General features: G+C 47.4%; 1 protein-coding gene across 1 annotated transcript in view; it reads left to right on the top strand.

The window, feature by feature from the left end:
* The window catches only part of plxna1b (plexin A1b), a 169,272-nt gene that overhangs the window by 28,105 nt on the left and 114,055 nt on the right, over positions 1–27,112 (top strand). Inside the window, exons 2-3 of the mRNA XM_079747645.1 lie at positions 3,471–4,896; positions 16,803–16,985. Coding sequence (XP_079603771.1) covers positions 3,715–4,896; positions 16,803–16,985 — 1,365 coding nt within the window. The 5' untranslated portion in view covers positions 3,471–3,714. The remainder of the gene's footprint in view (positions 1–3,470; positions 4,897–16,802; positions 16,986–27,112) is intronic.

Below are 27,112 nucleotides of genomic sequence, written 5' to 3'. Positions count from 1 at the left end.
GTGTGTGTGTTTTGATTTGTGTAGTCTACCCCATGGGATCACACACTTCCGTCTGTTGGTCCACGCAGCCTCCTGCTCGACTATTCGGCGGTGTCTGTTGGGAGCGGGGGAGGGCGGGGCTGTTAGTGTGTTTGTGTGGGTGGGGATGATGGGGGCGTAATCCATTCTGCCCATATGCAGATCGTGGTGGCGGTGGTGGTTGTGATGGTGGAGATTAGATGTCCCCCAGTGTATATGGGGGGGGGGGGGGGGCGGTGGGCGGTGTGATGGGGATTAGGGTTTTGGCACATCGCTTCTACCCTTACCCCCCCCCCCCCCCCCCCCCCTCTCTCATGCACACACACACACACACACACACATACACGTGCGCACACCCCTAACTAACACTTAGCTCTCGGCCACGTCCATCTCGGCACACGACCCCCCCGGTGTAAAGCCCCCTACCGCGGCGGACTGTGTGTGCACGGAGATGGGAGGGGTGTTTGATTTGGGATGTGTTGGATGCGTTTGCTTTGATCTCCATAATATGTGGAATACTTCCACATATTCATGTTTAGCGTTTTTTCTCGTCCATCCGTGCAGGTGTGTAGGCGGATGGGTTCTTTTGGCTGGGTGCTTTTGGTGAGATGAGGCTGGGGGTGCAATTTCTTTGTGAACTGTGTGTTTTTTTTGTGCGGCGATGTGCAGCGCAGAAGCGAGAGAATTGGTGTGCGCAATGTGGCCATTCTTCTTTTTTTCCTTCGCTCTCCCTTCATTCCTCTCTCGCTCGTCTCCTCGCTCTCTTTTCCCTCTCATCTCCTCGCTCCTCGTCTACCTCTCCTCCAGCAGAAAACACTATAATTGATATGCCAGCAGCAATAAATCAGCAGGCAGCCCCGGCCGGCACGGGCTCACTATCTGAACGGACAGGTTTAGCTACTTTGGAAGAGTGGGGTAGTGTGGGGGAGGGGGGTGCGGGTGTACAATTGGGCAGGCCATAACACACACACACACACACACACACACACACACACACACACACACACACACACACACACACACACACACACACACACGCACACACTATTTTCTCTCATTTTCCCCCTCCTCCCCCCCTTTCCTCTGCACCGCGGGGGCATAACCCCCCCCTCCCCCATCGCGTCCATCTTGTAAACAAACTAAATAAAAAACACAGCTGAAGAGAGCAATTTCAGACCCCAGCCCGCACCACACACACCCTCCTACATGTCACCCTAAGTCATCATCCCTGTGTTATGTCTGGAGCCCTCTCCCAGCACCAACCAACCCCCCCCCCCCCCCCCCCCCCCCCCCCCCCTCCAAGCTCCCTTCCTTGCCTCCCTGCTAGGTATCTGACCCCCCCCAGAGCGGCAGTGTTCCAGCACCCTCTCACTCCATGGATTGTGGCTCCTGATAGGGAATCCAATCAACTCTTGCCCTTCATAACCCGTCCTCCCGCGTTGAACCCTACTCTCTCTTCCTCCATCTCCGACGGAGTGACAGCCTCTGCCTCTCATGACAGATTCCCCCCCCCACCCCCCCAACATCCCACTTGCTGGAGGACCGGGAGGTGGATAGAGGGAATTGAGGGTGGAGGCCTGGGAAGAGAGGATGAAAGCCAGACAGGAATGTCGGGATGGTAGGAGAGGAAATGCTGAGTGAATGACAATATCCTTACCTGGCTGTCATTTCCCCGACACTCCTGTCTGCCGACCGAGAAACTCTTCCTCCCATATTATATTATTTCCAGAATTTTTGAAACCGATGTATTTCTGCCATTGAAATTGGATGCAGACGCTGTTGTTTAGGGTAGGGGTAAAGTGGTGCTACAGTGGATGTGCAGAATGTTTATGCGCATGAGTGTTTAGGGCTAGGCTGCATCGTGCTAGGTCGCATCAGGCTAGGTCATAGCATGCTAGGTTGCAGCGCGCTAGGTCGTAGCATGCTAGGTCGCAGCGCGCTAGGTTGCAGCGCGCTAGGTCGTAGCGTGCTAGGTTGTAGAGTGGTGCTTATGAGACTGAGCTGATAACAAGCACAGTGGAGACTTCCCCCCCCCAGATACAATTTGTTGTGGGCTCCGTTCACACACTGTTACACACTGTCAAGCTGCCACCGATCCAAAATGAAGAAGAATTACTGTTAGGCCCCTCTTTATTTTTTCATGCTTCCCTTTACATGTGGCAAACTGTCCCCCCCCCCCCCCCCCCCCCGATTGCCTCCTTTTCTGCTGGCAGCTCTTAGGGGAATATTTGACAACGAAGAAGAAAAAGAACGGAAAGGGGAAAAAAAGAAAAGGCCCCACACCAACTCACTTTCACCCCTCCCATTTTGATTAATATTCATACATATACGTAGATATAAACGTTATATATACATATACATGATGTATCGAGTACACACACACAAGCCTGATTTTGACGATGCCTTGATATTCAAGGTGAAATCTAATCTCACCGGTCCCGGGAGAGTTGGGTTGCTTTTTATTTTTTGCATATTCAGCATTTAGAGGAGAACTAATGTCCCCGCAATGCAGGAACATGATTGGCCTGTCAAGAAGTGCCCGGCCACACATTCCAGCTCCTCTCCTAGCCTTCTCCCGCTCATGACAAGCTTGTCGCCCTTTTCATTACCTCTGTTCTGCCACTCAATCACCCAAATTATTTCCTTTACATCTGAGCATTGGAATGGGATCCCTTTTTTGCGGTATTTCCTGTGGCTTGAGTGTGGGTGTGTGTTTGTGGCTGTGCTTTGTTCTGTCTGAAAACGGCCGGTTGTTTCTGCCAACAAGACACTGATACACCGGCATTAAGCGTAGTATTGTGCCGAGGTGCCGAGCGACCGAAAGAACAACGATGGATCACATTTGACTGAGACAAAGGGCTAAAAAGTATACTTGATAGTTATTTATCCTGAGCCCTTTGTCCTCTCTCCAGTGGTTTACCATATCGTGATGCATGGCAGGGGCTTCTAAACACTCTCTGGAAGTGTAGCTCTCTGCCGGCGTGCGTGCTGCCCGGGATCATTAGGATAAGAGGATGCTGGCCAGCGTGTACACACCCTGGTAACAGAGACAGGGAAAAGGCTCCAAGGCAGCACCCCCAATAAATTGCAGGCTGTCAATATTACACGGCCTTTTGGCGCCTGCCCAAGCCGTGGCCTTTCCCAAAGCCTCTCCGGTCAGGCAGGGAGTTATTAAAGAGTTCACCGCCGGGGGTCTATAACTCATCCCGCCACAGTGTTTGCATTATACGCACAGAGCTTTTCATAATCAGCCGCTACCTCATGGGCTGTCTCAACTCATTAAATGCCGACACACATTTGCCCTTCAGACTTAACGCGGGATAATTTATTTATCACACTGGTTCAATGTCAATCCTATATTTGGATATGAATCTTTTAGGACTGTCAATCAATAGAATTACGTTCCCTCTGTAACTCGACGTGTCTTTCTTTTTTTTTTCTCTCCCTCGCAGGACTCCCAAGACCTCCCCCCTGGTTGCTCTGCTGATATTGATATAGATGACTCAACGTTCAGAAGAGGACAGCCAACCTAAAGGAGCTCGGTCTCCCCTTCTAGCTCCTCTCCCCGTCTCGGCCTGCCCCGCCGCATTCCTGGCTGAATACAGAGGCAACGCCTGACCAGGGATTGGTGCCTCTTTCTCCTCCTTCTCCTCCTCCTCTTCCCCTGTCTCCTGCAGCCTCGCCCCTATCCCGGACATGTGTCCCTCAGCTGGATCAGCGGCCTTCCCCGGCCCGGGGCCCGTGCTGTTCCTTGCGGGGCTCCTGTTCCTCATGGTGCCCTCCCTCTGCGGGGGCCAACCCCCGCCCTTCAGACGCTTCTCGCCCCAGGAGTCTGGACTCACCCACCTGGCCATCCACAACAAGACCGGGGAGGTGTACGTGGGAGCCATCAACTGGATCTTCAAGCTCTCCAGCAACCTGACCAAGCTGCGCAACCACATGACGGGCTCGGTGGTGGACAACGAGAAGTGCTACCCACCGCCCAGCGTCCAGTCGTGCCCCCACGAGCTCTCCCAGACGCCCAACGTCAACAAGCTGCTGCTCATCGACTACGCCCAGAACCGCCTCATCGCCTGCGGCAGCACCTCGCAGGGCATCTGCCAGTTCCTGCGTCTGGACGACCTGTTCAAGCTGGGCGAGCCCCACCACCGCAAGGAGCACTACCTGTCCAGCGTGGCCGAGTCGGGCACCATGTCCGGGGTGATCATCAGCTCACCGCACAACCCCACCAGCAAGCTCTTCATCGGCACGCCCATCGACGGCAAGTCTGAATACTTCCCCACGCTGTCCAGCCGCAAGCTGATGGAGAACGAGGAGAACGCCGACATGTTCAGCTTCGTCTACCAGGACGAGTTTGTGTCGTCGCAGCTCAAGATCCCGTCGGACACGCTGTCCAAGTTCCCCGCCTTCGACATCTACTACGTGTACAGCTTCAGCAGTGAGCATTTCGTCTACTACCTGACCATGCAGCTGGACACCCAGCTGACGTCGCCGGACGCCAGCGGCGAGCAGTTCTTCACCTCCAAGATCGTGCGGCTGTGCGTGGACGACCCCAAGTTCTACTCCTACGTTGAGTTCCCCATCGGCTGCACCAAGGACGGCGTGGAGTACCGGCTGGTGCAGGACGCCTACCTGGCCCGGCCCGGCCGGCAGCTGGCCAACAGCCTGGGCATCTCGGAGGAAGAGGACATCCTGTTCACCGTCTTCTCCCAGGGCCAGAAGAACCGGGCCAAGCCGCCCAAGGAGTCGGCGCTGTGCCTGTTCACACTGCGGAGGATCAAGGAGAAGATCAAGGAGCGCATCCAGTCCTGCTACAAGGGGGAAGGGCGGCTCTCGCTGCCCTGGCTGCTCAACAAGGAGCTGGCCTGCATCAACTCGGTAAGTCCACTGCGTCTCTGAGGACTGTATTAGACGAGAATCTCTAATAGGCCACCTCCATCCCTCATCGGCTCAAAGTTGCTTATTAGCCCTTATATCAGGCAATTAATTTATATGAAATGAAAAGCTCACACTTTTTTTTGTAGATGTTGTGTCATCTTGAATATCAATTCCACTTTGATACATATTTCATTAGGGTTTTAAAACGAGAGCGCCCATCCATTTTGCTGTCAAGCAATGTGCCAAATGGGCAGTCCAAATGTGTTTTTCAGCAGTGCTAGGGAAAGCTTGTTGTCCCACGAGTTGCTTGTCTTTGAAATGGTGCTCCAGGCATCCTTCCTCACTCTCCGCTCTCTTTATACATTACTGGCGGCATGCTGGTTTGACCCCTGACCTTTCGCCACAATACCATTCATTCCCAGTGGCCCTTCGTACAGGCTACTGGTTATTAGTGAGAGGAAGTGTGAGAAATTGTGTGGATTTCCTCTCTGTATCCCATTCTCTCTCTCCTGCCCTCGCATTTTCTTTTCCCCTTTCACAAATTTTCCCTCTCTCCCTTTCCCCTCTCTTCCATTCTCTTCCTTTCTGTCTTCCATTCTCTTCCTTTCTGTCTTCCATTCTCTCTCTCTCTCTCTCTCTCTCTCTCTCTCTCTCTCTCTCTCTCTCTCTCTCTCTCTCTCTCTCTCTCTCTCTCTCTCTCTCTCTCTCTCTCTCTCTCCCTATCCCCCCCCTCTATTTATCCTTCTCTCTAGAAGCTTGGGTGTGCTTTGATTTAGTCAGACTGGGGACATCATTAGACCAGTCTGCTGGATTTGTGGAATGTCACTACACACACACACACACACACACACACTGAGTGGCAATTCATTGAGTGTGCTACACTGCACTGGTATGTGCAGAAGGAGATCCTAGGGGAGCTTGGCCTGACTGATGGACTGGGCATGGCCCTGCATGTGTTACAGAGCACAACTCACACACACAGGAGGGACATCGATGGAAGACTCTGATCATTTTGTAGAACTCATGGATTCCCCATTGGGGAATGTTACCACCTCATAGCTATAACTATTACTACTACTGCACCTAATACAATAAAAGCATTTGCGAGTATTGCAATTCCTTGTTGTTAGTATCGCTGTTTTAAAGGCAAAAATCATAATATATTTACAATAATCATAATACTATGCATATAATAATAATAATAATAATAATAATAATAATAATAATAATAATAATCATGATATTACCTAGAACTTGAACAACCTTTTGAATTGGCTAAGCAACATTTCAAATTTCTAAATGCTCAGAATCCTCTCAGCTACTCGATTCGATCCATCGCCGTTTTCTCGTGTTTCCCTCCCTTTTCTCCTGCTTTTCTCTCTCCCCCATTACTCACCAAGCCTCATCTTCTCAAGTCCACTCATCCCTTTCTCCACTTCATCTCCACCTCACCGGGACTTCATTAAAACGGCCATTTAAAGCTCTTTAAATGTCAGATGCAGGCAATTTAACTGGCAGGTGTCTTCTCGCTCACTCATGACACACACAGACACACACACAGACAGACAGACACACACACACACTCACGCAGCCTTTCACCTTGCACTTCAACTTGCTCTTTATGGGTCTTCATTAGTCTGAGTGCGCAGGTGTGAAGGGCAAAAAAGAGCGAGGGTTATAGATGAGCCAGTGTTCTCTCCCCCCCCCGCCCCTTCGTGTCAGTAATGTATTGTCAATTTCAGTCTATAACTGCATTCCTTTTTTCAAACCCTTTTCATTCTCCCTTTTGTGCCTTTTCCTTTTCCTTTTCATCACTCTTATTGTCGTTCTTTGAGAAAGGGGAGCTTTGGCGAAGATTTAGCTGAAACATGTTCAAACCTGCACACACACAAAAGACTTCAGGACGAAACTGCTTGGCACGACATAATGAACGTTTTGAGAAGTAAGGTAATTTAGTGGCCGACCGTGTGACCCCAGGGAGCTGGCCCTAGGTTAATGATGTCAGCCATGTTGACCTGGAGACGCTGGCCTGGCGTCAGTGGGCAGCGTCATGACCCCAACTCCCGGTTCAGTCCTGACGGAGACCTCCAATCTGACCTCAGATCAGCTTTTGGTAACCGCCGGACGCCGGCTGGGAACAGACATTTTACGGTGCTCACAAAGACCCCGCTAACGACCACAGTTCCACTTAGACGGTTGTTTTTTTCATTTTTGTGTGCACTGCAGACGTAGTGATGTTAAATCCACACTGCACGGTGTAATTATGTACTAAAATCTAAGATTAGACGGTAAAAGGAGCCTCATTTGGTTCACGGTGCTTCAATGGCAACGGTAAATGTTGTGAGATATCGACGCGTGGAGGACCTGTATACGTGTTTGTCGGGTAAACACCGCCAGCAGTTAACAGGGCAAATGGAGAAGAGAGAGAGGGTGGGGTGTGGGGGGGGGGGGGGACGTGAAGACGATGGCGCTGTGTTTGAAGGGGCACTGTGGGAAAGACTTTAGTGACCTGTGTGAGGGTGTGAGTATAACTTTAGGCTGACCCTGGTTCAAAGAGGTGGAGCTGGAGATGGCAGGGTGAGGGTTAAGGGTTGGGTGAGGGGGGGTGAGGGGGGGATGGACTCTGCGCTGGACAGCTGCTAGACAAGCAAGCGACTACGTGATGGATGGCCGACCGGCCCGTGGCCCGTGTGCGTTTGATTTCTTGAGTTATTCCGTCCTTAGGGAGCTCCACTAGGGATGTTTTATCGGCACAGCGGGAGGCTGGCAGTCCTGTTGTAAATGAAATCGTTCTTTATATACATAACGGGGCCAATGCAGACTGGTAATAATGTGGCACGGGGAGCAGAATCTCATGGCTCATCGACAATGGCTTTATTTGGCTGGCTGTTTGTTTTTAATAAAGTGTGTGTGTGTGTGTGTGTGTGTGTGTGTGTGTGTGCCGGCCGTGCAATAGTGCATGTATCAGTGTCCCTGAGCGTAATTACCACACCCCTGACCTTCTCCACCATTTGAGCGCTGATCAATAAAAGGTATTTCCAGGGCGAGAGAGGTGTGGGGAGAGATGGAGAGAGAGAGATAATGGAGAGATGGAGAGAGAAATGCGTAGAGAGGGAGGGGGAGTGAGAGAATGAGGGACAGCAGTTTAATGAGGGGGGAGGGGCCAGTGGCACGGAGTGTGTGTCTGTGTGTGTGTGTGTGTGTGTGTGTGTGTGTGTTCAGGAAGTGGGTTGAGAAAAAGTGGGGTTATAGAACAGCAGGAGGAATATCCTCCAGTGTGTACGAGAGAGAGCGAGGGAGAGAGAGAGAGACCCGGTGTCCTTCACCAGATGGTACATGGGTTCATTTCTTGAGGTGGGGGGGGGTAGGGGTACCTTTTAAGATATTCCTAACTGGTCCTGTTGTTGCATCAGATAATAACAGACATAATCAATCATTCAGAAAGCAGACGAAAAAACATGATTGATTGCGGATAAAAGCAAATGTAGACAAAAGCCCCTGTCTGGTTATTAAAAGTATAGACATATCTTTTTTATGGGACGGCGTGTTTGTTCTGAGCCCTCACTGGCCAGCTGTCGTTACTCTACAAAGTGAGCTAAACCTATGTAGGATATCATTAAGTCACATGGCAGTAAACATACCTGCTCTTGAGTTTGAATTTCATTATGTTAATGTTTTCCTGTGCATGGATACACACAAGTTTGGGTGCCATGCACGCATTCACGCACATATGTATGTATGTATGTATGTATGTATGTATGTATGTATGTATGTCATTGGTGTGCGGCTGCCATGCTATTTTAATGCACGTGTGTAGCCGTGCGTGCGTTGCCTCCGGCTGGCGTTGCGTGGCCCGTGCTTCAGGAGCCGTGGCGGTTATCAAGCCAACTGCCTCCTGTAGAGTGTAGCCTGAGGATACCGTGCGCTCCTCGGCGCGACGCTCTCTTCCCCCCCCTCTCTGTAAATGAGGTCTTGTATAGCCCCGCGATGAGCAGCGCTGATACACAAGATTCTATTAGCTCCTCTCTAGGGCTTCCTGTTTCGGCCTGCACTCCCATTGGATCCTCCTAGTGTTCTTTTTTTTCCTTTCCCTGTTCTTTATTATTAAGCTTGTGTGGACCCACAAGTGTGCACCGGCTGAAACTGCTACTTTTTTTCATGCTTTTTTATATTAGTTTTTAGCGCAATTTGAGTCGAGGCAAATTTGAGCAAACTCCTCCTGACCTTATTTAACCCCTCATTAGGATTTCAGAATTTCCCTTTTGCCTGGATGTGCACTCTGTAAAACACAGTCTCATTTCTGTGGACCTAATCAAAAGGGATGTGCCGGCAAATGCGTTAAAGTAATTAGACCTGATTAATTGAGTCAGAGTTGACGAGCTGGAGTTAATTGACAGACTAAATGAGTCGAGGCAAGAGGATTGCATGGTTTTTTTCTCTCAAACATTACGGCCGTCGACGTGTCGTGTTTGTTCTGCTAGCACAGCGAGATTGGATTTGAGATTGTGGGCTGGACCCTTACACCCAAAGACTGGAGGTTATTTCAACTGACTGAATCCCTGCTCATTCTCTCCTGTGTTCACACAAGCCCTTAGAGGTGTGTGTGTGTGTGTGTGTTTGTGTGTGTGTGTGTGTGTGTGTGTGTGTGCGTCGCCAGGCTTCAAAATTGGAACAAAATGTTGATCGGTCAATCAACTAAAAGACAGCTGCAAGCAACATAAGCTCACGTAGGTCAGAAAATAGACTATTTGAATGAGCTCATTGGCTATTGATTAATATAAAAGAAATCTCAACAACAAGTTAATTGCCTAGTCTCATCATGACAGTCCGGGTGTGTTTGTCTGGATTTATGTGTGCGTTAGCGTGCATGTAAATGTAAATGTCAATCAACATGGCTTGGTTTTGTTACTGTGTTACCTTACTAGCTCACGCTTTCTCCCTCCCTCTCTCCCTCCCTCTCCCTCCCACCCTCTCCTTCCCTCCCTTTCCCATCACTGAGAAGTGTTTCCCTTAACAAATCCGTTCCTCTGATGATACTAATTGTCGGTGTAATTCTCTATTGATCTCTGCGTTTGTGTGTGTGTGTGTGTGTGTGTGTGTGTGTGTTTGTGTGCGTTTATGGAGCTTAAAGTATAGGCACAGTAAGAGCTAGAGGCAGCGTCGGAAGAGCACAGCCTTTATTGCACGTGTCAGTAGTGTGTGTTTGATGGAGTGTGTGTTTCATAGCGTGGCTCAGTCAGTGTTACCTCAGACTGTCATCTAAGGAAAGCCAAATTCATTTAGTCAGTGCTGGTGGGATTCAAAGTTAGCTACATTGTGTGTTTGTGTGTGATAGATTGTGCGCCTGAGTGTGTGTGTGTGCGTTACATTGTGGTTTCAATGTGTGTTAACAGGGTACGGAAGTGGCAGTGTGCCCTAGTTGTCAGGGCAGTACACCCAAGGTTAGGGTGCTCACTTTACGCTAGGAAAGTCTCTGCAATCATTAACCTTTTCATAGTCCTATCTTAACCAATGAGAATCTGTCCTTTATTCCACAGTGGAAAACAGGCATCCCACAATGGGACTTTAGTCAGATAACAGTAGGGTCAAAACCCATGTATTGTATGTGAATTAACATTTGGCCCTTGAGCAAAGCATTGCTATGTTAAGTGCAGGTAAAAAAATGCCTTAAGAATTTTCAGGTATGAGCAGTTAATATGAAGACTTGCCCTTTACAGTTCCACATCAATGTACTACAAATCAAACACCAAAAACATGGTCAAATACAACAAGATCCACCATGTGTTTCCTTGACAACGCAAAAAACAATATGCTCAAAGCGGTGTGGGAGAATATTTTAATCAACTGATTGAGTTGATAAAAAATAAATAATTATAGATGAAAGTTACTTAATATCTAATTGTTGCTAACTGGTATATGTGGAATAAACTATGAAGGGTTGCCCCGTTATTGGAAAATAATGTTCTTGCTGGTTCTAAGCAACCTCGACTTTGCATCTGCTGCAAGTGGTTAATTCCTCGTTTAATTACACACGTGCAATGATTTGTTGCTCCCCTTGCATTCCTTTGTGAATGCATGTGTGTTTTGGACTCCCTCCACCAGCCATGACCCCTACTGTGTGACTCATTGCTGTTGAGTTGTGTTGTCATAGCTGATCTCAGCATTTGATGCATGGCAGGCTGAAGGCTAAAAAAGGTTGGCTTTTCTACGCTATAATAGAGGAGTAGTAGCTGGCAGTATGCATGTGTGAGTGTGTGTCTGTGTACCTACAAATATATATGTGTGTTTACGCACACACACGTGCGCACATACCACTGTGTGTATCCTAAGGTGAAGCCGGCGATGTCTCCAAGAGCCACGAACCCACGCAGAGATTTTTGGTTAATTTATGAGCTTGCCCCTCCCAGAATCCTTCTCTTCACCTAGATCCAGACAGCCTTGCTCTCTCGCTCTCTCTTCACTGTCTTACCATGTTATTCTCTCCATCTTTCACTTTCAACTCTTACTCAATCATTCATTCACTCACTCACTTACTCAGTCAGCTACCTACCTCTCTCTCGCTCTCAGCTACCTACCTCTCTCTCTATCTCGCTCTGTGTTTCTCTAGGGTTATGACACAGTAGAATTTCATCACTGCTGCTGTACATTCTGTACGCGAGCACACGGCTGTGAATAGCTCAGCTGTGTTTAGATGTCGTTCTTTTAGCCAGGGGTGTGGAATGTAGAGCTGTGTTTAAGAGGGCCCTCCCTCCTACCTTGTGTGAGTTTGTACATGTGTTTGCCTTCCCTCACACTATATGCCGATTGTGTATTTCTGTGCGCTGCAGCATGTGTCGCACAATGATGTTAGAACACATGACTTGGAAACAAGCAACTTGTCAGTGGAAGGCCGGGCAATAGTTTTTTCTTCAAGACACGAACACAAAGGCTCCTGTGGACACGCACACTGGCTTAAATCGTGGGGTTTAACACAATGGTCAGATTTGGCTGAAATACCTCGGTCCTTTGTGCTCGTCTCAAACACATTTCTGACATTTTTGCCACATTCTTGGGTGGCTTTTTTTTTTTCTGTGCAGCAGGAGAAAAAGCATGAGGCTTGTTTGACTCTACGTCAACTCCCCCCCACACTAACACACTCACTCTCTCACTCACTATGCACACTACAACCCGATGCATGCTTCTCTCTGTGGCTCCACGTGTGTGTATGTTTCCTATTTTGAAAGACGCAAAATGGGCGTAATTAGCGGCGAGCGATGTCATCAGCATCATAGTTTATTATGGTTTCCCCCCATGTTATGTTATGTTATGTTGTTTCCACCACCCTCTATGAATAGAGGCAGCTATTGACAGACTGGGTGGCTGTGGTGGGTGCACCCATTCGCATTGCATAGCGTGTTTTGTTTAAAAGGGAAAGCCGTCATAAAGGCCATGATTATTCTTGCACTCCAGTCAATGAGTGACATATTTGGAACCGGCCCATGTTATTTATGTTATTTATTGTGGGCTGTGTGGGAGTTTACGTGTACGTACATGTGTTGGGTGCCATATGAATGGCTATATTTCATGGTGTGGCGTGGTGAAGGCCAGGGGTCTGCTCAGAGGGGGGGTAAAACCACAGCTCCTTGGCCAGCTGCCAACTTGTAGACCTAAGCCTCATTACCGCTACTGCAGGTGACAGACACACATACACACACACACACACACACAAGCAAGGACACACGCGCACACAAGCACACGTATACATACTGATATATTTCTTGCACATTATGTGAACAATAAATCAAAGCATATTTCTCTTTCTGACCTTGGGTCTGTAGCAGGACGTGTGTGGATATCAACACACAAACACACACACACACACGCCTACACACGCACACACAAATACACAGGTTCAAGTGCACTGTTTGCACCTTAGACACGCAGTCCTTCAGAGTCTGGACAACTCGTATGAATTGATTGAAATGGATGCTTTTAAAAAACGGTTTAATCTTGAAAATAAAAAGATTTTCAGCCTATAAGGGATTGAACAGATATTAGTCAGCATGCCATCATGTATTTATTTTGGATCGATGGACTTTGTGCAATAATATAAAAGTTTTGAATTGATCTATGGTAATAGTGTTCACTTTAACAAAGGTATTATTCCAAACATTATTTAATAAGGTTAGTTATTCTTGGGTTAACCCTAACCCACTAACCCTAACCCCTAGGCTAATGTTATTTAATAATGTAAATTAGTAAAATTAATCATTTTTTAAATTAATAAAAAAATAATGTTTAAATGTTAATTAATGGTGAATTATTGAACTCTAAAATGTTACTATATGTGCTTCTGAACACCTTATTTATGAAGACAATCAAAATACATGAATTACAATCAAAAATATACCGTATTTCCCGCACTATAACGCGCACCGGATTATAAGGCGCACCTTCAATGAATGACCTATTTTAGAACTTTTTTCATAAATAGGGCGCACCGGATTATAAGGCGCATAGCATAGAAGATACTGTGAGTGTGATACTGCGAGATACTGGGACGGTGAGTAAGCGCAGTAAAATGCTGTGTGCACTGACTACGATAGCCATAATGCTGCAAGCGGTGTGGCTTTATCGTAGTCGTAGTGAAACATTTTATTATTATTATTAAATTGTTTTTATTGGTTTTTCATACTGAAACATTTTGACAGAGCGCCGTTTACAACCAGTATGGATCAACCAATTAACCAATTGATCCATATATAAGGCGCTCCGGATTATAAGGCGCACTGTCGTTTTTTGAGAAAATTACCGGCTTTTAAGTGCGCCTTATAGTGCGGAAAATACGGTAGTCATTTTAAGCTTGTTTTCAGACTCCAACCTAAATATGAAAAAATATCTCAACATACCATACTCCCTTTAGGAATCAAACTCCTTTCACAAATCGCTTTTTTGCCACTCTGCCAAAACGCCGTTCAAAACACCAGCTTTTTTCACGTTTCTGGACATCGCGTCCGCCACAGGGGTTGGAGCTAAATCTTCACACATCCCCCGTCTGCTCCATGCGTTAACATGTTCCTCACACTCTCGCATGCCGGGCTGCTGTCCACAGACTGGACGGAAATGGAAGATAAATCAGAGAGGAAAGCATGAGAAAAAACTCTCTCTTTCCCACTTCCTGGTTTTGTGAGCGAGTTCAAAGAGGCTCTGAACCCCTTTGATCCTCCAGCCAGATCCTCGTAACGATGGCTCCTGTAGCTAGGCTGTGTTCTACTGATAGCACAGAGGAACCCAGCAGGTATGAAGATGTATGTATAAATACACAGTATATACTGTAGTATACAACCCTGAGGTCGGTTGGGTGTGTGCGATGGGGTTGCGTTGATCTACTCCTGGTGAATTTCTGCTCAACTGGCTTTCCCTCCATTTGAAAGCCCCTCAGAGAATCCTATAACAGTTGTGCTCCCTCGCGAGTATTTCTCGATGCACAGTGTGTATGTGTGTTGGCCCTTGGGGTGTTCCTACGCTCTCGCTCGCCCTCGCTCTCTAACTGTTGGTCGGTCTCTCTTTCTCTCCCCCTCACCCTCTTTGTCTTTCTCTCTCACCTTCTCTCTCCCCCTGTCTCCCTTTTCCTTTCACCCTCACTCTTTCTCTTGCTCTCTCTCTTGCTCTCTCTCTCTTGCTCTCTCTGATTTCTGACATTTAGTCTTCCCTGCACAAAATAGATTAACCCTTCACAGGCCTTCCCCTTAGGCACCGACATGAGACTGTTCAGAGAGGGAGCGAGAGGCAAGTGTAATCCAGATTGATGGGTTCTGTTTCTGTGGCTACATGATTTGAAATCGCTGCCCTCAAGTTGTATGTCATATGAACACTATGGGAATTGGTCGTTTCCTGTTAGCTCGTAAGCGAATGTAATTACACACACACACACACACACACACACACACACACACACACACACACACACACACACACACACACACACACACACACACACACACACACACACAAGCGCACACACACACAAGCGCACACACACACCTGAGCTACACTATATGAAACGGAATTCACAATAACTTGCATTTACACAATACTGACATAACACAATGCATGTTTTATTTTTGCGTTAATATTATTTTTCCCAAAATGTACAGCTTTTTCACATAACCTGGTTCTCTCAAAAGCATGAGTCACAATGAGTTGATGTTATTACCATCCAATACCCCCTCAAAACGTATAGTTCCCCATCCTTCCCGCTTACTCACTCACTCACTCACTCACTCACTCACTCACTCACTCACTCACTCACTCACTCACACACACACACACACACACACACACACACACACACACACACACACACACACACACACACACACACACACACACACACACACACACACACACACACACTCTAGAATGCCCAGTTTAAAACTAGTTTCTCCTCATCGTCGTTGGTCTCACTGTGTGCACAAAAGGAAGTGGTGTGTGTGTGTGTGTGTGTGTGTGTCGGCTTTGTTCGGTAGAGAGAGATTGCCCCCTGGCCATTAGTTCTTACAAAGGAAACTTGTTTCAGGTAATGTCTGTATGTGTGTTCCTGTCACACACACACAACCCACATGTCAGAAACACACACACACACACAGACACACACACACACACGACAAACACAGACACACACACAGAAACACAAACACACGACACACACACACACACAGACACACAGACATGACACACACACAGACACACAACCAAAATATACACCCCCAGAAAAAGACCCAGGGAAAATGGCTCTTCTCTCATTCATTCTTTCTTTCATTCTGTTGGATGCAGATTGCCTTGCTAGGACTATTGACGTCTGCCAGGCTACAGTAGTTGCTGTGTGTGTGTGTGTGTGTGTGTGTGTGTGTGTGTGTGTGTGTGTGTGTGTGTGTGGGGGGGGGGGGGGTTAAGAAGGTAGAAAAAGAAAGAAGAATAAAGGGATATTGATGTGTGACATGCTGCAAGCAATTTAGAGAGAGAGGGAAGAGAGAGAGCTACTCTCCTGTGTGGATCAATCAGATGATGTAGTGATAAGACTGTGGATTACTCCGTCATTTACACACTCCCCGTGTGTGTGTGTGTGTGTGTGTGTGTGTTTGCACGAAACACACACCACATCAGTTCGCCTCCATTAACACACGCCAGACGTCCTTTCGAACCCAGCCTTCCTTACTAACTCTGCTCTCGCTCTCTCAGGCGTTCTGTCGATCTCTTTCTCTGTCAGTCTCTCTCACTCAGTTTCCTGCTCTCTCTATCTCCCTGTCTCTCCCTCTCCCTGGCAGTCATTGTCTCGTGAGCCAGCTGATAGTGCATATGGGCGCGACATGCTCTTTAGCCCTGGCCTGAATAGTTAATGTGTCATGTGCTCAGTGTGATGCCCAGGGTAATCCCCCCCCCCCTTTCCCCCCTGCCCCCACCCACCCGCTGCACCAACGGAAATCTCTAGAACGTGTCAGTGGGTCACCGCCAGTCCCCTGGGCAATGGCGGGTGTGGTTGAGCAGTGGGTGTGGCCCAGCAAGAGGGGGTGTGGTTTAGCAGTGGGTGTGGCCCAGCACGAGGGGGTGTGGTTTGGCAGTAGTGGGTGTGTTTTGAGCAGTGTCGCAAGCCTAGTGTTAAACATAACAAAGGTCATTAACTTATAGGTGAACACGTGTATCACATTGACAGTGGATTTAAAACTGTGTTATAATCAGACCACAAATCCAACCGTCATCCTGTAAAATCATAAATTTCAAGCATTAATAATCATTGAGATAAATGTGCTTTTCTCTGAATATCCAAACTGTGTTCTTATGTAATGTAATGTCATTAATGGTGTCCACGTGTGTTTTAACTCATGACACTCTATGGACATTAAGAGCTCCCTTCCTCTGTGCTCCAGCCCCTGCAGATAAACGACGACTTCTGCGGCCAGGACTTTAACCAGCCCCTGGGGGGTACCAGCACCATCGAGGGGGTCCCCCTCTTCATCGACAAGGACGACGGGATGACCTCGGTGGCGGCCTACGACTACCACACCAACACGGTGGTCTTCGTCGGCACGCGCAACGGCAAGATGAAGAAGGTAGGGACGACAAAATGGCTCCTCGGCGAGGGTGCTGTTCGCGTCGCGTCTGTTGTGCGTATCTTTTGCTTTTGTTCAAGTGTTTATTTCGCCCCGGCGCCGGTTGCCTGTGGCTTGTTTACTCGGTTGGATGAATGCGTGCGAGTTGACCGCCGACATACGTCACTGCGTTTTTATGATTCAAGAACGCTCCAAAAATGCTGTGTGCTTTGAGTCAACATCTGTCACGCAGGGTGCGACTTGCTAAAGTCTTTTTTTTCGGGGAGGAGGGGGGGGTTGGTCGGTGCCTGCATCGGGTGGCAGCGCTGTGATATCTGGGTTAAGACTCGACAGGCAGCTGTGTGTTTTTCACAGCCTAATCTTTGGCACGTTGTCAGATTGAGCCCAAAGAACACACTCTCACCACCGGCCACGGCCTCCTCTACATAGTTTTGGCGCGTTTCCCCCCCCCCCCCCCCTCTAGAAAGCTCCGGTTTCCGACAGATTTATGAACAGATACAGTGTGCTGGCGTCTCTCTGCTGGTTTTAATGAGCTCACATTCAATCAACTAACAGGCTCTCCTATTGGCTGGCCTGCCCCTTGGGCTACGCGGCTGGGCTCTGTAGCCCCTGACTGATGGAGATAGATGGAGGAGGAGACGGGGATGAGGCGTAGAGGTGATCTCTAGATGGATAGATAGACGGGCACCGGGTCTTCTGCTGCTGCTTCATGTTCACTCCCAGCCTTTTGTTTTCCATTTGCTTGGGTCACGTATTTGGGCCATGGATTAGTTTAGGTTTTTACTTGGTAATCTGCTTAAATGGAGCAGTGTATACACGACCGATCTGGTGCGTCGTACTTCAATGCGTTTCGGATCTTCTGGTTTTCGTTGTGTCAGACACGGTTTGCTATTGTTTATGGGGAAATTGTTTGATTCCTTTCTTTTGGGCGCTCCTTGTGTGTTATTCTGCAATTCTATAAAGTTGTTATATATGCAGATTGTGTGTGTCTGTGTTTCTGTGTGTTCTGTGTGATGGGAGAGCTCTCAGGGTGGAGGGTAGCTCATTGGAATTCAAGCCCCTTCTCTCTGCACTGCTCAAAACCTGTCAGGCATTCTATATTATGAATCTATAATCTGTGTGTGTGTGTGTGTGTGTGTGTGTGTGTGTGTGTGTGTGTGTGTGTGTGTGTGTGTGTGTTCTGTCACTCCTAGTGTGCATAATAATAATGTGCAAGGTTGTAATGCCATGGATTTGGTGTTTGAGAGAGGGAGTCAGAGAGAGACAACTCACAATACAATGTTGCCTAAGAGTCAGCTCTGAGCATTTGTCAAAGTGACATCCATTCAGTTAGCTTGGCAAAAGCCTCTTTTATTTAGTTAGCTTTGTTTTCAGAAAAAAATGTCTGCTAAATGTTCACCATTTAAGGTGTGTGTGTAAAGCGTAATGTGAACTAATAACACAAATCGCTGTGTCAAATTCTACATTTTTATATTTATAAACATGACTATAAAACAAAATACTGGTGCACGCAAACCGCACACACACTGTTTTAATTCATTGAGTGTACAATGGCTGTGGCCTTTCCTTACTATCGTTGATAACTTTGAGAAGGGTGCAGAAGATGGCGATTGTGTGAATAAGCAGCATGCAATGACACATTACCTTTGGCGTCCTTCATCAGGCCAAGAAATCCAGAACAGACGGCTCCTTATCCCCCGCTGGACCACGTGTGTCTGTGTGAAATGTCTTTAGGACGCTGAGGGGCCTTTTCATGAGCTGTGTATTGATAGGCGTGTTGCTTCTGATGCACTTTGGTATTTAGTGTGGGAGCGTGAGCGTGCAATGGGCCTTTTCACACCTATTGGACACTGTCCACCTCAAAGACTTTTGCATTTGAGGAATGAAATTAAGTGTTTACTGTTGAATGTGTGTGACACACGCACACACACACAAGCACACTCACAATCACTGTGGGGGATGCATGGAGGTTTATAGCTCTAATGTACAAATTGTACAAAAACCTCAATGGAGAGAAATGCATTTAGTCTATTATTTGAAAGGCATGCTCGCTTTCCTTTGTAACCTACTCCGTATTTCTATAGAGACATTTTATTTATTTAATTGTAAATCTTGATTATCATCGAGGCTTAGGCGAAACACTAAAAACATATACTTGAGGATTTATTTCAGACTTTCATAGTTCGGCCTCTTTGGAGAATCAATTCACTCACTTTTGTAATTTGTCTTTTTTATGTGGCTAAATTACTTCCTTGGCTCCTATGTCAAGGTTGTCCTGAGCAACATGGCATCAATGCCCGAATGAATGGATTCCCTTTACACGCATATACACCCACACACCACATTCACACATGCCCCCACACACCCAAGAAGCTTTCATTAGTGAACCTTGGGTCTGACGGGATGCAGATTTAAGAGCAGTGTGGGATGGACGGATGCAAAAAACAAATTGGAAAGTCGAGGAGAGGTTGATTTATATCCATGCACTCGCATTGAAAGGATGCTAAGCAAGGGTAGCTGTAACAGGGGAGGTCAGAAAGTCACCAATGAATGCCATGGTCAAGGTCTCCTGACCTCACTCTCTCCATTCCAGGTCAAAGTACCTTCGTCGCCTCGCTTCTCTCTCCTGTCTGTTTTATAGCCTGACAGTGTTGATTCCTATAGGGCCTATACATTAGAATGCATCGTGTGATTTTTCTGTTGCAGAGTCTCCACCCTATTGAGAGAACTCAAGAGAATTGTAGTGCTGTAACGTCCTACATCAAAATGAACACACTGAAACCCCGGCTGTTAACTTTGTTTTGCTACGACTCGCATGAGAAAAGCTGTAGCAGTTTCCAACCCAACAATGTCTCCCGATAATGACAAATCGTTTCACAATTAATGAGTAAACAATGACCCAAACAACATTGAAACCAACAGAGTTACTAACACACCAAGCCTCTCCTTCTCCTGAAATGGCGGTGGTCATTGGGAGGTGACGTCTCAATATTCAATCCCTGTACGTCTATCTCTGCCAGCTCCTGTAGATCAGCCTGCACACACACACACGCACACACAGCCTCCATGCCATGCTAACCAATTAGCCGATGCTTCACTACAGTATGGACCAAAGCCCATCTCTGTGGAGAACTGGACCATTTAGTTTGTGTGTGTGTGTGTGTGTGTGTGTGTGTGTTGGTGCTCAAAGCACAAAGGAACCAAAGCGCATCTGTCTACAGAAGACGGTCGAACCGACGTCACGACTCCCCTCGCCTCCTTTTTTGACACTCCTGCACGTTTAGGGACTGTTGAGCACGAATAAAGCCAGAAGGACACACGCAAACACATCCCACACACACACACACACACACACTCACACTCACACTCACACTCACACTCACACACGCATCAGAGCAGATCAGACACAAGAGGATCCTAATGGATAATCCAATGCCCATTGTTAAACCCCCCGCCTCCTTTCCCGACACTCATGCATAGCGCACACGCCCACACACACACACAAACTTCAGCTGGGCACTCCATGGGAGCTGTTGCACACCATCTGCCGTGTGTGTGTGCGTGTGTGTGTGTGTGTGTGTGTGTGCCAGGTGGCAGGTACCCCTGGTGGTCCTACTGTGCCCATTGAGGCCGTGCCAGGCTCAGGTGTGACAAAGTTTAAGGAGGGAGGGGTTGGTCCATTCATCTGGTGGGGTCACAGGGCTAGACTAATCCTGCCCCCCCAGGAGGATCGCTCCACCGTCTAATGCAAACATCCCAACATGTCGCTCCTCTATCTCTCATCAGTGCCTCGTGAAATGAGTTCAACCAGGGCTGGGCCTAATGGCATAACATATTATCACGATAATCACGAGGAATTTGATACGTTCGCGATGAATATCCTAATATGATTTTGAGAAGAGTATGGACGTTCTGAGTAAGGTTTTTGTGTTAAACTAGCTTTTGTTCTCAGTGACGTCTCAAACCTCATATTTTGCCCTTATGATGCATTTCTTCTCATCCTAATGCATTTGTATTAGAAAACTTGGTATTAGGTTATGCTATAACCATTAACCATCCACGATAGCTATTCAACGATGATAACTGTTAATATTTAATTATTGCCGAGCCCCAAGTTAAACTACAAAAACGTATCAAACTTAGTTAGACAAGTTCACACACTTGAACCTCTGCTAGTTTGTTCAGTTGAGGCATACGTACACACGGAAAGAATGAGAGGGACGGAATATTCTGGGACGATAGAAGGTCTGCCAGCAAAGCATAGGAATTATGTGAGGGTGTGTGCGTGTGTGTGAGCCTGTGTGTTGAAGGATGGTGAAAGAATGATTCCAAATGGATTACAATTCCCACCGGCACCGCCCTTCCTCAAATATTTTGTACTTTTTATCTTAAGGAAAGTGTTTCTCTCCCCTCCCCAAAAGAAGAAACTAGATGCACTATTGTGATACTGCTATTTTTACGTCTGTGAGATGGACTGAATCTGACACTTTCTTAAGAGTGCATTCTGTGTATTGTACACTCTGCAGTGCCTGTGTGTGTGTGTGTGTGTGTATGTGTCTCTGTGTGTGTGTGTGTGTGCATGTGTGTGCGTGCGTCTCATTATTCTTCTCCGCCAGCTGAGCCACGAGTTATCTGGCCTGGTTTTGCTACACAGAGACCAGCTTTGTGTAGCCGCCTGCTAAAACCTGGGTCATCAGTTTATACATTCACACCGGGAACGGGAGAGGGAGAAGCTGCCATATCCAAGACCAAACGGTGAATCACAAAATTTCCCTGCTAACAATGTCAACTAAATATAGCAGCCTTCCAACCGTACATGTCTGCTACTTCACCTCTCCAGAGGGTCATTCTGACTAATGGAACATATTAGCAGCATATTCCTACTGTAGCTAGCTCACAAGCTGGCCGGAGGTGTGTTTCCCAAGCATCCCTCTTCTCCACCCTTGACTCTCGCTCTCTAGCTAGGCCAGGGATGCCCACGTTAGCATGTGCCCATAGCATGAAGTGGGTTGGGTGGGCAGTGTAAATGAAGGCAGTAGTGTAGCAGGCTAAAGCTACTTGGCGCGCTAGCCTCCCGTGGCTAGTGGCTGGTCGACCGTGGACATGCTCATATGCTTCCAACCGCGCAGGCCCCAGTTGACGCCCGAGGCTATCACAGCAGCACTCTGGGGGGTGTGTGTGTCTTTTTGTGTGTGTGTGTGCGGATGTCTGTGTGTGTGTGCAACTGTGTGTGCGTGTGTGTGTGCACCCGACTGTGTGTGTGTGTGTATGCGTGCGACTGTTTGTGGTTGTGTGCGACTGTGTGTGTGTTTGTGTGCGACTGTGTATGTTTGTGTGTAACTGTGCAACTGTGTGTGTGTGTGTTGGCGCTCTTGTGTGTATATGCATGGTGTGTGTGCGCATATGTGTGTGCGTGAGTGTGTGCACATTTCTGAGACGAATAATGAAGACAGATATATGGGTGTCTTTTGGGTGAAGCGAGCGAGGGTGGGTGGGTGCATGAAGATTTTCTCTTTGTATGTCTACTCTACACTAACCTACACACACACTATCTGTCCCTCCTTGGGCGTTTCTCTGTATGACGCCACACACACACACACACACACACACACACACACACACACACACACACACACACACACACACACACACACACACACACACACACACACACACACACACACACACACACACACACACACACACACAAAGACAAAGAAACACACAGACACACACTTGGAACTGTGTACATTAGAGTGACACCGGAGCAGTGTGTGCACACAGTTTTTAAGCACTAGCCTCTGTGTTTGTGTGTGTGTGTCTGTGTGTGTGTGGGGGATTAAAATATATAATGATGTACGGAGACCTTATGATTATGGGTGTTGTCTGTTACTATAAATACCATCACTGAATCCTCCTCATTAAAATAGAACGAGAAATGTGACATTCTCCTTTTGCTGCTACAGTAAACCCATGCACGTTATCTTTCCCTCTTCTGTCGTCCCCATATCCCTATCTATTGTCGTTCCTCCTCCGTTTGACGATCCTTCCTGAGTGGACAACGGGCTAGGTCTCTCCTTGTCTCCACGGCTTGGGGTGTTGCAGGATAGGCAATGTCCTCTTTTTAACAAGGGCTCTTTTTTGGCCCCTTTGTAAAACGTTTGGATAATTTCCAGGGACATTTCATCAAATGTTGGGAAATATTTTTTTTCCATGTTGTATGACAGAACAATTTTCAACAACTCCAATGAATAGAAATGAAACATTGACCCGCTTTGCAATTCCAGAGTGGAAAAAACAAAATTAACTCTTCATAGTATGGGTCAAGTATTGCCCTGAATAGCCCAAGTTTCAGTCAGTGTTCCCCATTAGGTCTATTTAACATACGTACAGCCCATCATGGATGTAATAGGACGAGCAGGTTTGCTCTAGAATCCAAGCAGATTTGTATGTTAAGTGCTGTATCCTGGATTTGAAGGAGAAGCCAGTAATGAAGGATATTACTTAAATATTTAAAGGACATCACCTATGCTCAGGTACGCAATAATCACAACCACACACACACACACACACACACACACACACAGACACACAGACACACAGACACACACAATCACACAGATACACACACACACACAGACACACTCACAGATGGATCTACTGCAGCCACATTAAAGCATCTTTAACCCCTAATAGCCAAGTTCTTTCAGGGAACACTTTCTAATGGCATTGGGGAAAATTAGAGTCCAAATCAAACGTGAACACACCCATTGTTCCAGGACAAAAATATTGTTTCAACTTTATGCTTGAGCGAGTGCAAAACCTTCCCCTGAATATAATGGCATTTTGTCCTTAAACGATATGGGTCACTAGCGTTATTGAATGATTCTGCGACCATAGTGTTCCTGCCTGATTTTCCTGGTAACCGGAAGGTGAGGAGAGGGGAGGGGCGATCGAGAGGAGAGAATGGGGAGACAGCGAGGGGAGGTGTAGGCAGGAGACGGGTTAGGAGAGGAGAGGTCTAATGTACTGAATAATGAATGGAGCCCCATCCATTTTTGCGGGCAGTTTGATGAAGGCACTGTAGAGCCAGCGGTGCTGACATGTGAGCAGTACACAATCCTATTTATTTATTTCGTTTAGACTTGACGTCTTTAATAACATCTATAAACCATGTGCACTGATTTTGAGTGAATTTTGACTTTTTATGCTTTTCCTCTCTGTTGGACTCAAATATTTATTTTCCCATGCCCGTTAAATCGTTAAGTTTCATTTGTCTCATGCCTCATGCGCTCTTGGCATTACCTCAGAGTTATATGAAGAAGCAATTTAATTGTTCATCGTTGGCCACGGCTAATGCTGGCCTCTTTTAATATAGAGATGGTGGTGGTGGTGGTGATGGTTTGGGCTCCAGTTGGCTGGACCCGGGCCCTGGCACCTGGGTCTGTTCGTAGGCCGCCAGGCGGGGAAGTCGTGGGTAGAAGTTAGCGTTGTAGCATGGCTCTACCCCCGCCGTGCCAACCGCCACAGCCAAGGGCACACCTTGTGTCTGGCATCCCGCCACGGTCGTGTTGGCACGTTTTACTTATACACACACACATAAACACACATTTGGACACACACACGCACACCCGCAGGCACGCACACACTCATGCACGCACGCACACATGCATGCCAAAGAGGTGAAATGAAAGTTGTAACTCAAACAAACTAGCGGGCAGAGTCCACAGGGCTTGACGCAAGTGGCACAGCGGGCTCTGATTACCTTTGGCCCGGGCCAGCGCTCCCTCTGTTGTGCACGAACACACACACACACACACACACGCATACATATGCACACAGACACACGCGCATGTTGGCCCCCACGCACTCATTAAGCCCTGTGGTTGACAATATGTATCCCAGCTGGGTGCTGCTGCTATAGTGGCGCGGACCATAGATACTGTGGGTCCACCACCGCACACACACACACACACACACACACACACACACACACACACACACACACACACACACACACACACACACACACACACACACACACACACACACACATAGAGATACCTGGAGGTTTGCCCTTCACTGTGGATGGACACAGGCTCAAAACACACACACAGACATGCGTATATACTCTTACACATGCACAGCAGCGTTTCCTAAATCTCCGTAAATAACAGGATGTGAAGCACTCCTTCATCTCCATTACATCGCATGATGAGTGTAAACGAGTGTAAATGTGAGTGAGTATCGTATTAGCTAATCTAGTGTGAAAAATGCCAACGTTACAAACACACAGACGCAGATGCACACGTACATGCACTCTACATTAGCTTCCCATAGGAAACGAGAGAAGTGAGCTTATCAGATTAGCCATCACCAAGCTAATAGATTTTTAATAGATTGTTTTTGATTAGTTCCTCTGCTTTACTGACATTAAGATGATTAATTTGAGTGTGTGTGTTTAAACACAAATGTGCATTTGTGTGGAGACTTGTGGTGGTCGAATACAACGGATTTGTGTGTGCGTTCCTGCCTGCAACTGTGTGTGTGTGTGTGTGTGTGTGTGTGTGTGTGTGTGTGTGTGTGTGTGTGTGTGTGTGTGTGTGTGTGTGTGTGTGCGCGCCTCAGGCAAGTCACAAGTTTTGTCATAAGCTTTGGGAGCAATTCAAGGCCACAGTGTTCACAAAGGGTACGATGTCATCACGTTTTGACAAGGAGCACACACAAGGATACACTGACTCTCATATACTTTGCACATGCACACAAGGAGACACTCACTTTCATACACGCACACACAGACACTCACTGTCATACACGCGCACACAGACACTCACTGTCATACACGCGCACACAGACACTCACTGTCCTACACGCGCACACACAGACACAGCAAGACACACATTCACAAAAAGATACACATTCACACACACACACACACACACACACACATAGACATGCACACACATACACATACATAGACACATAGACATGCATACGCACACGAACACACAGACAGACATAGACACAGTCACGCACACAAACACACACACACACACACACACACACACACATACCACTATTCCCTTGGGATGTGCATAGAAATACACACATGAAAACAACCCCAATAGCGTCACTCCCTTCCTCCCTCCCCAGCATGGAGCAGCAGACTCTTGCTGTCTTCCTAATTATCCCCTCACCCCCGGGGGGAAATGGCTCTAGCCTGGGGCTCAGCCACACTAGCGCGCTAGCTAGCTCGCTCGCTAGCAGCTAGCCCGTCTGGCTAACTGCCCAGGCTGGATGGCCGTGCCCATTGGGAGGCCCTGTAAACGTGCAGTGGGGTGACCCTGCGGCTACTCCCATAAGCATAAGAGTTGGTGATCGCCGGGTTGGAAGCCAATACCCAATGTGGGATTACTGGCCTATAGCTCATCCTTACAGCAGAACTCTTGGCCACAAGATAACTGTCTCGCTATATCTTCTGCTTGTGTGCATGAAGACGCACGCCTTTTCACTTTGAATTAGTGTTTTTATTCCCTGCTAATGAAGAGGAGTTGGGCCTAAGTGTGCGCTGACGCGGTCTTTAAAATCTTTTCATTTTGAGCCATACAGCCTCAGAATTGTTGAGAGTGCAAATGTTATTGGAGTGGTTGACCTTGTGGCTCTGCCATTTCCATCCACTAAGCCTTTAAAAATGAAGAATTAAGCATCTAAGAGGTATTCCCGCGGTGTTAGGCCTTTCACTGCTTTCTTTCTCTCTCTTGCCGTTCTTTCTCTTATGAAAGAGCTGTTTTCTCTCTGGTGAAAAATGTGTTCAGCCGTCCCTTGGTTTATACTATGTTTCGAACTGCAGGAGATTTTAATTAGTTATACGCACCCGTCTCTGTACACAACCCCAAGCCACAAACAACACGCTGGCTATAACTTTTTTCCATCACATCACTTCCCATTTCTTGCATCTCTCTCTCTCTTTATAAACTGATCGCCATTTTGAACTATTTTCACTGGTATTCTTACCGCATTTGTTCTCTCTCTCTCTCTCTCTCTCTCTCTCTCTCTCTCTCTCTCTCTCTCTCTCTCTCTCTCTCTCTCTCTCTCTCTCTCTCTCTCTTGGGTCTCGGTAGGATTAG

Source organism: Pollachius pollachius (genome assembly GCF_949987615.1).
Source record: "Pollachius pollachius genome assembly, chromosome: 12".
In the NCBI taxonomy this organism is placed as follows: domain Eukaryota; kingdom Metazoa; phylum Chordata; class Actinopteri; order Gadiformes; family Gadidae; genus Pollachius; species Pollachius pollachius.
This window is presented reverse-complemented; position numbering and strand designations above follow the sequence as displayed.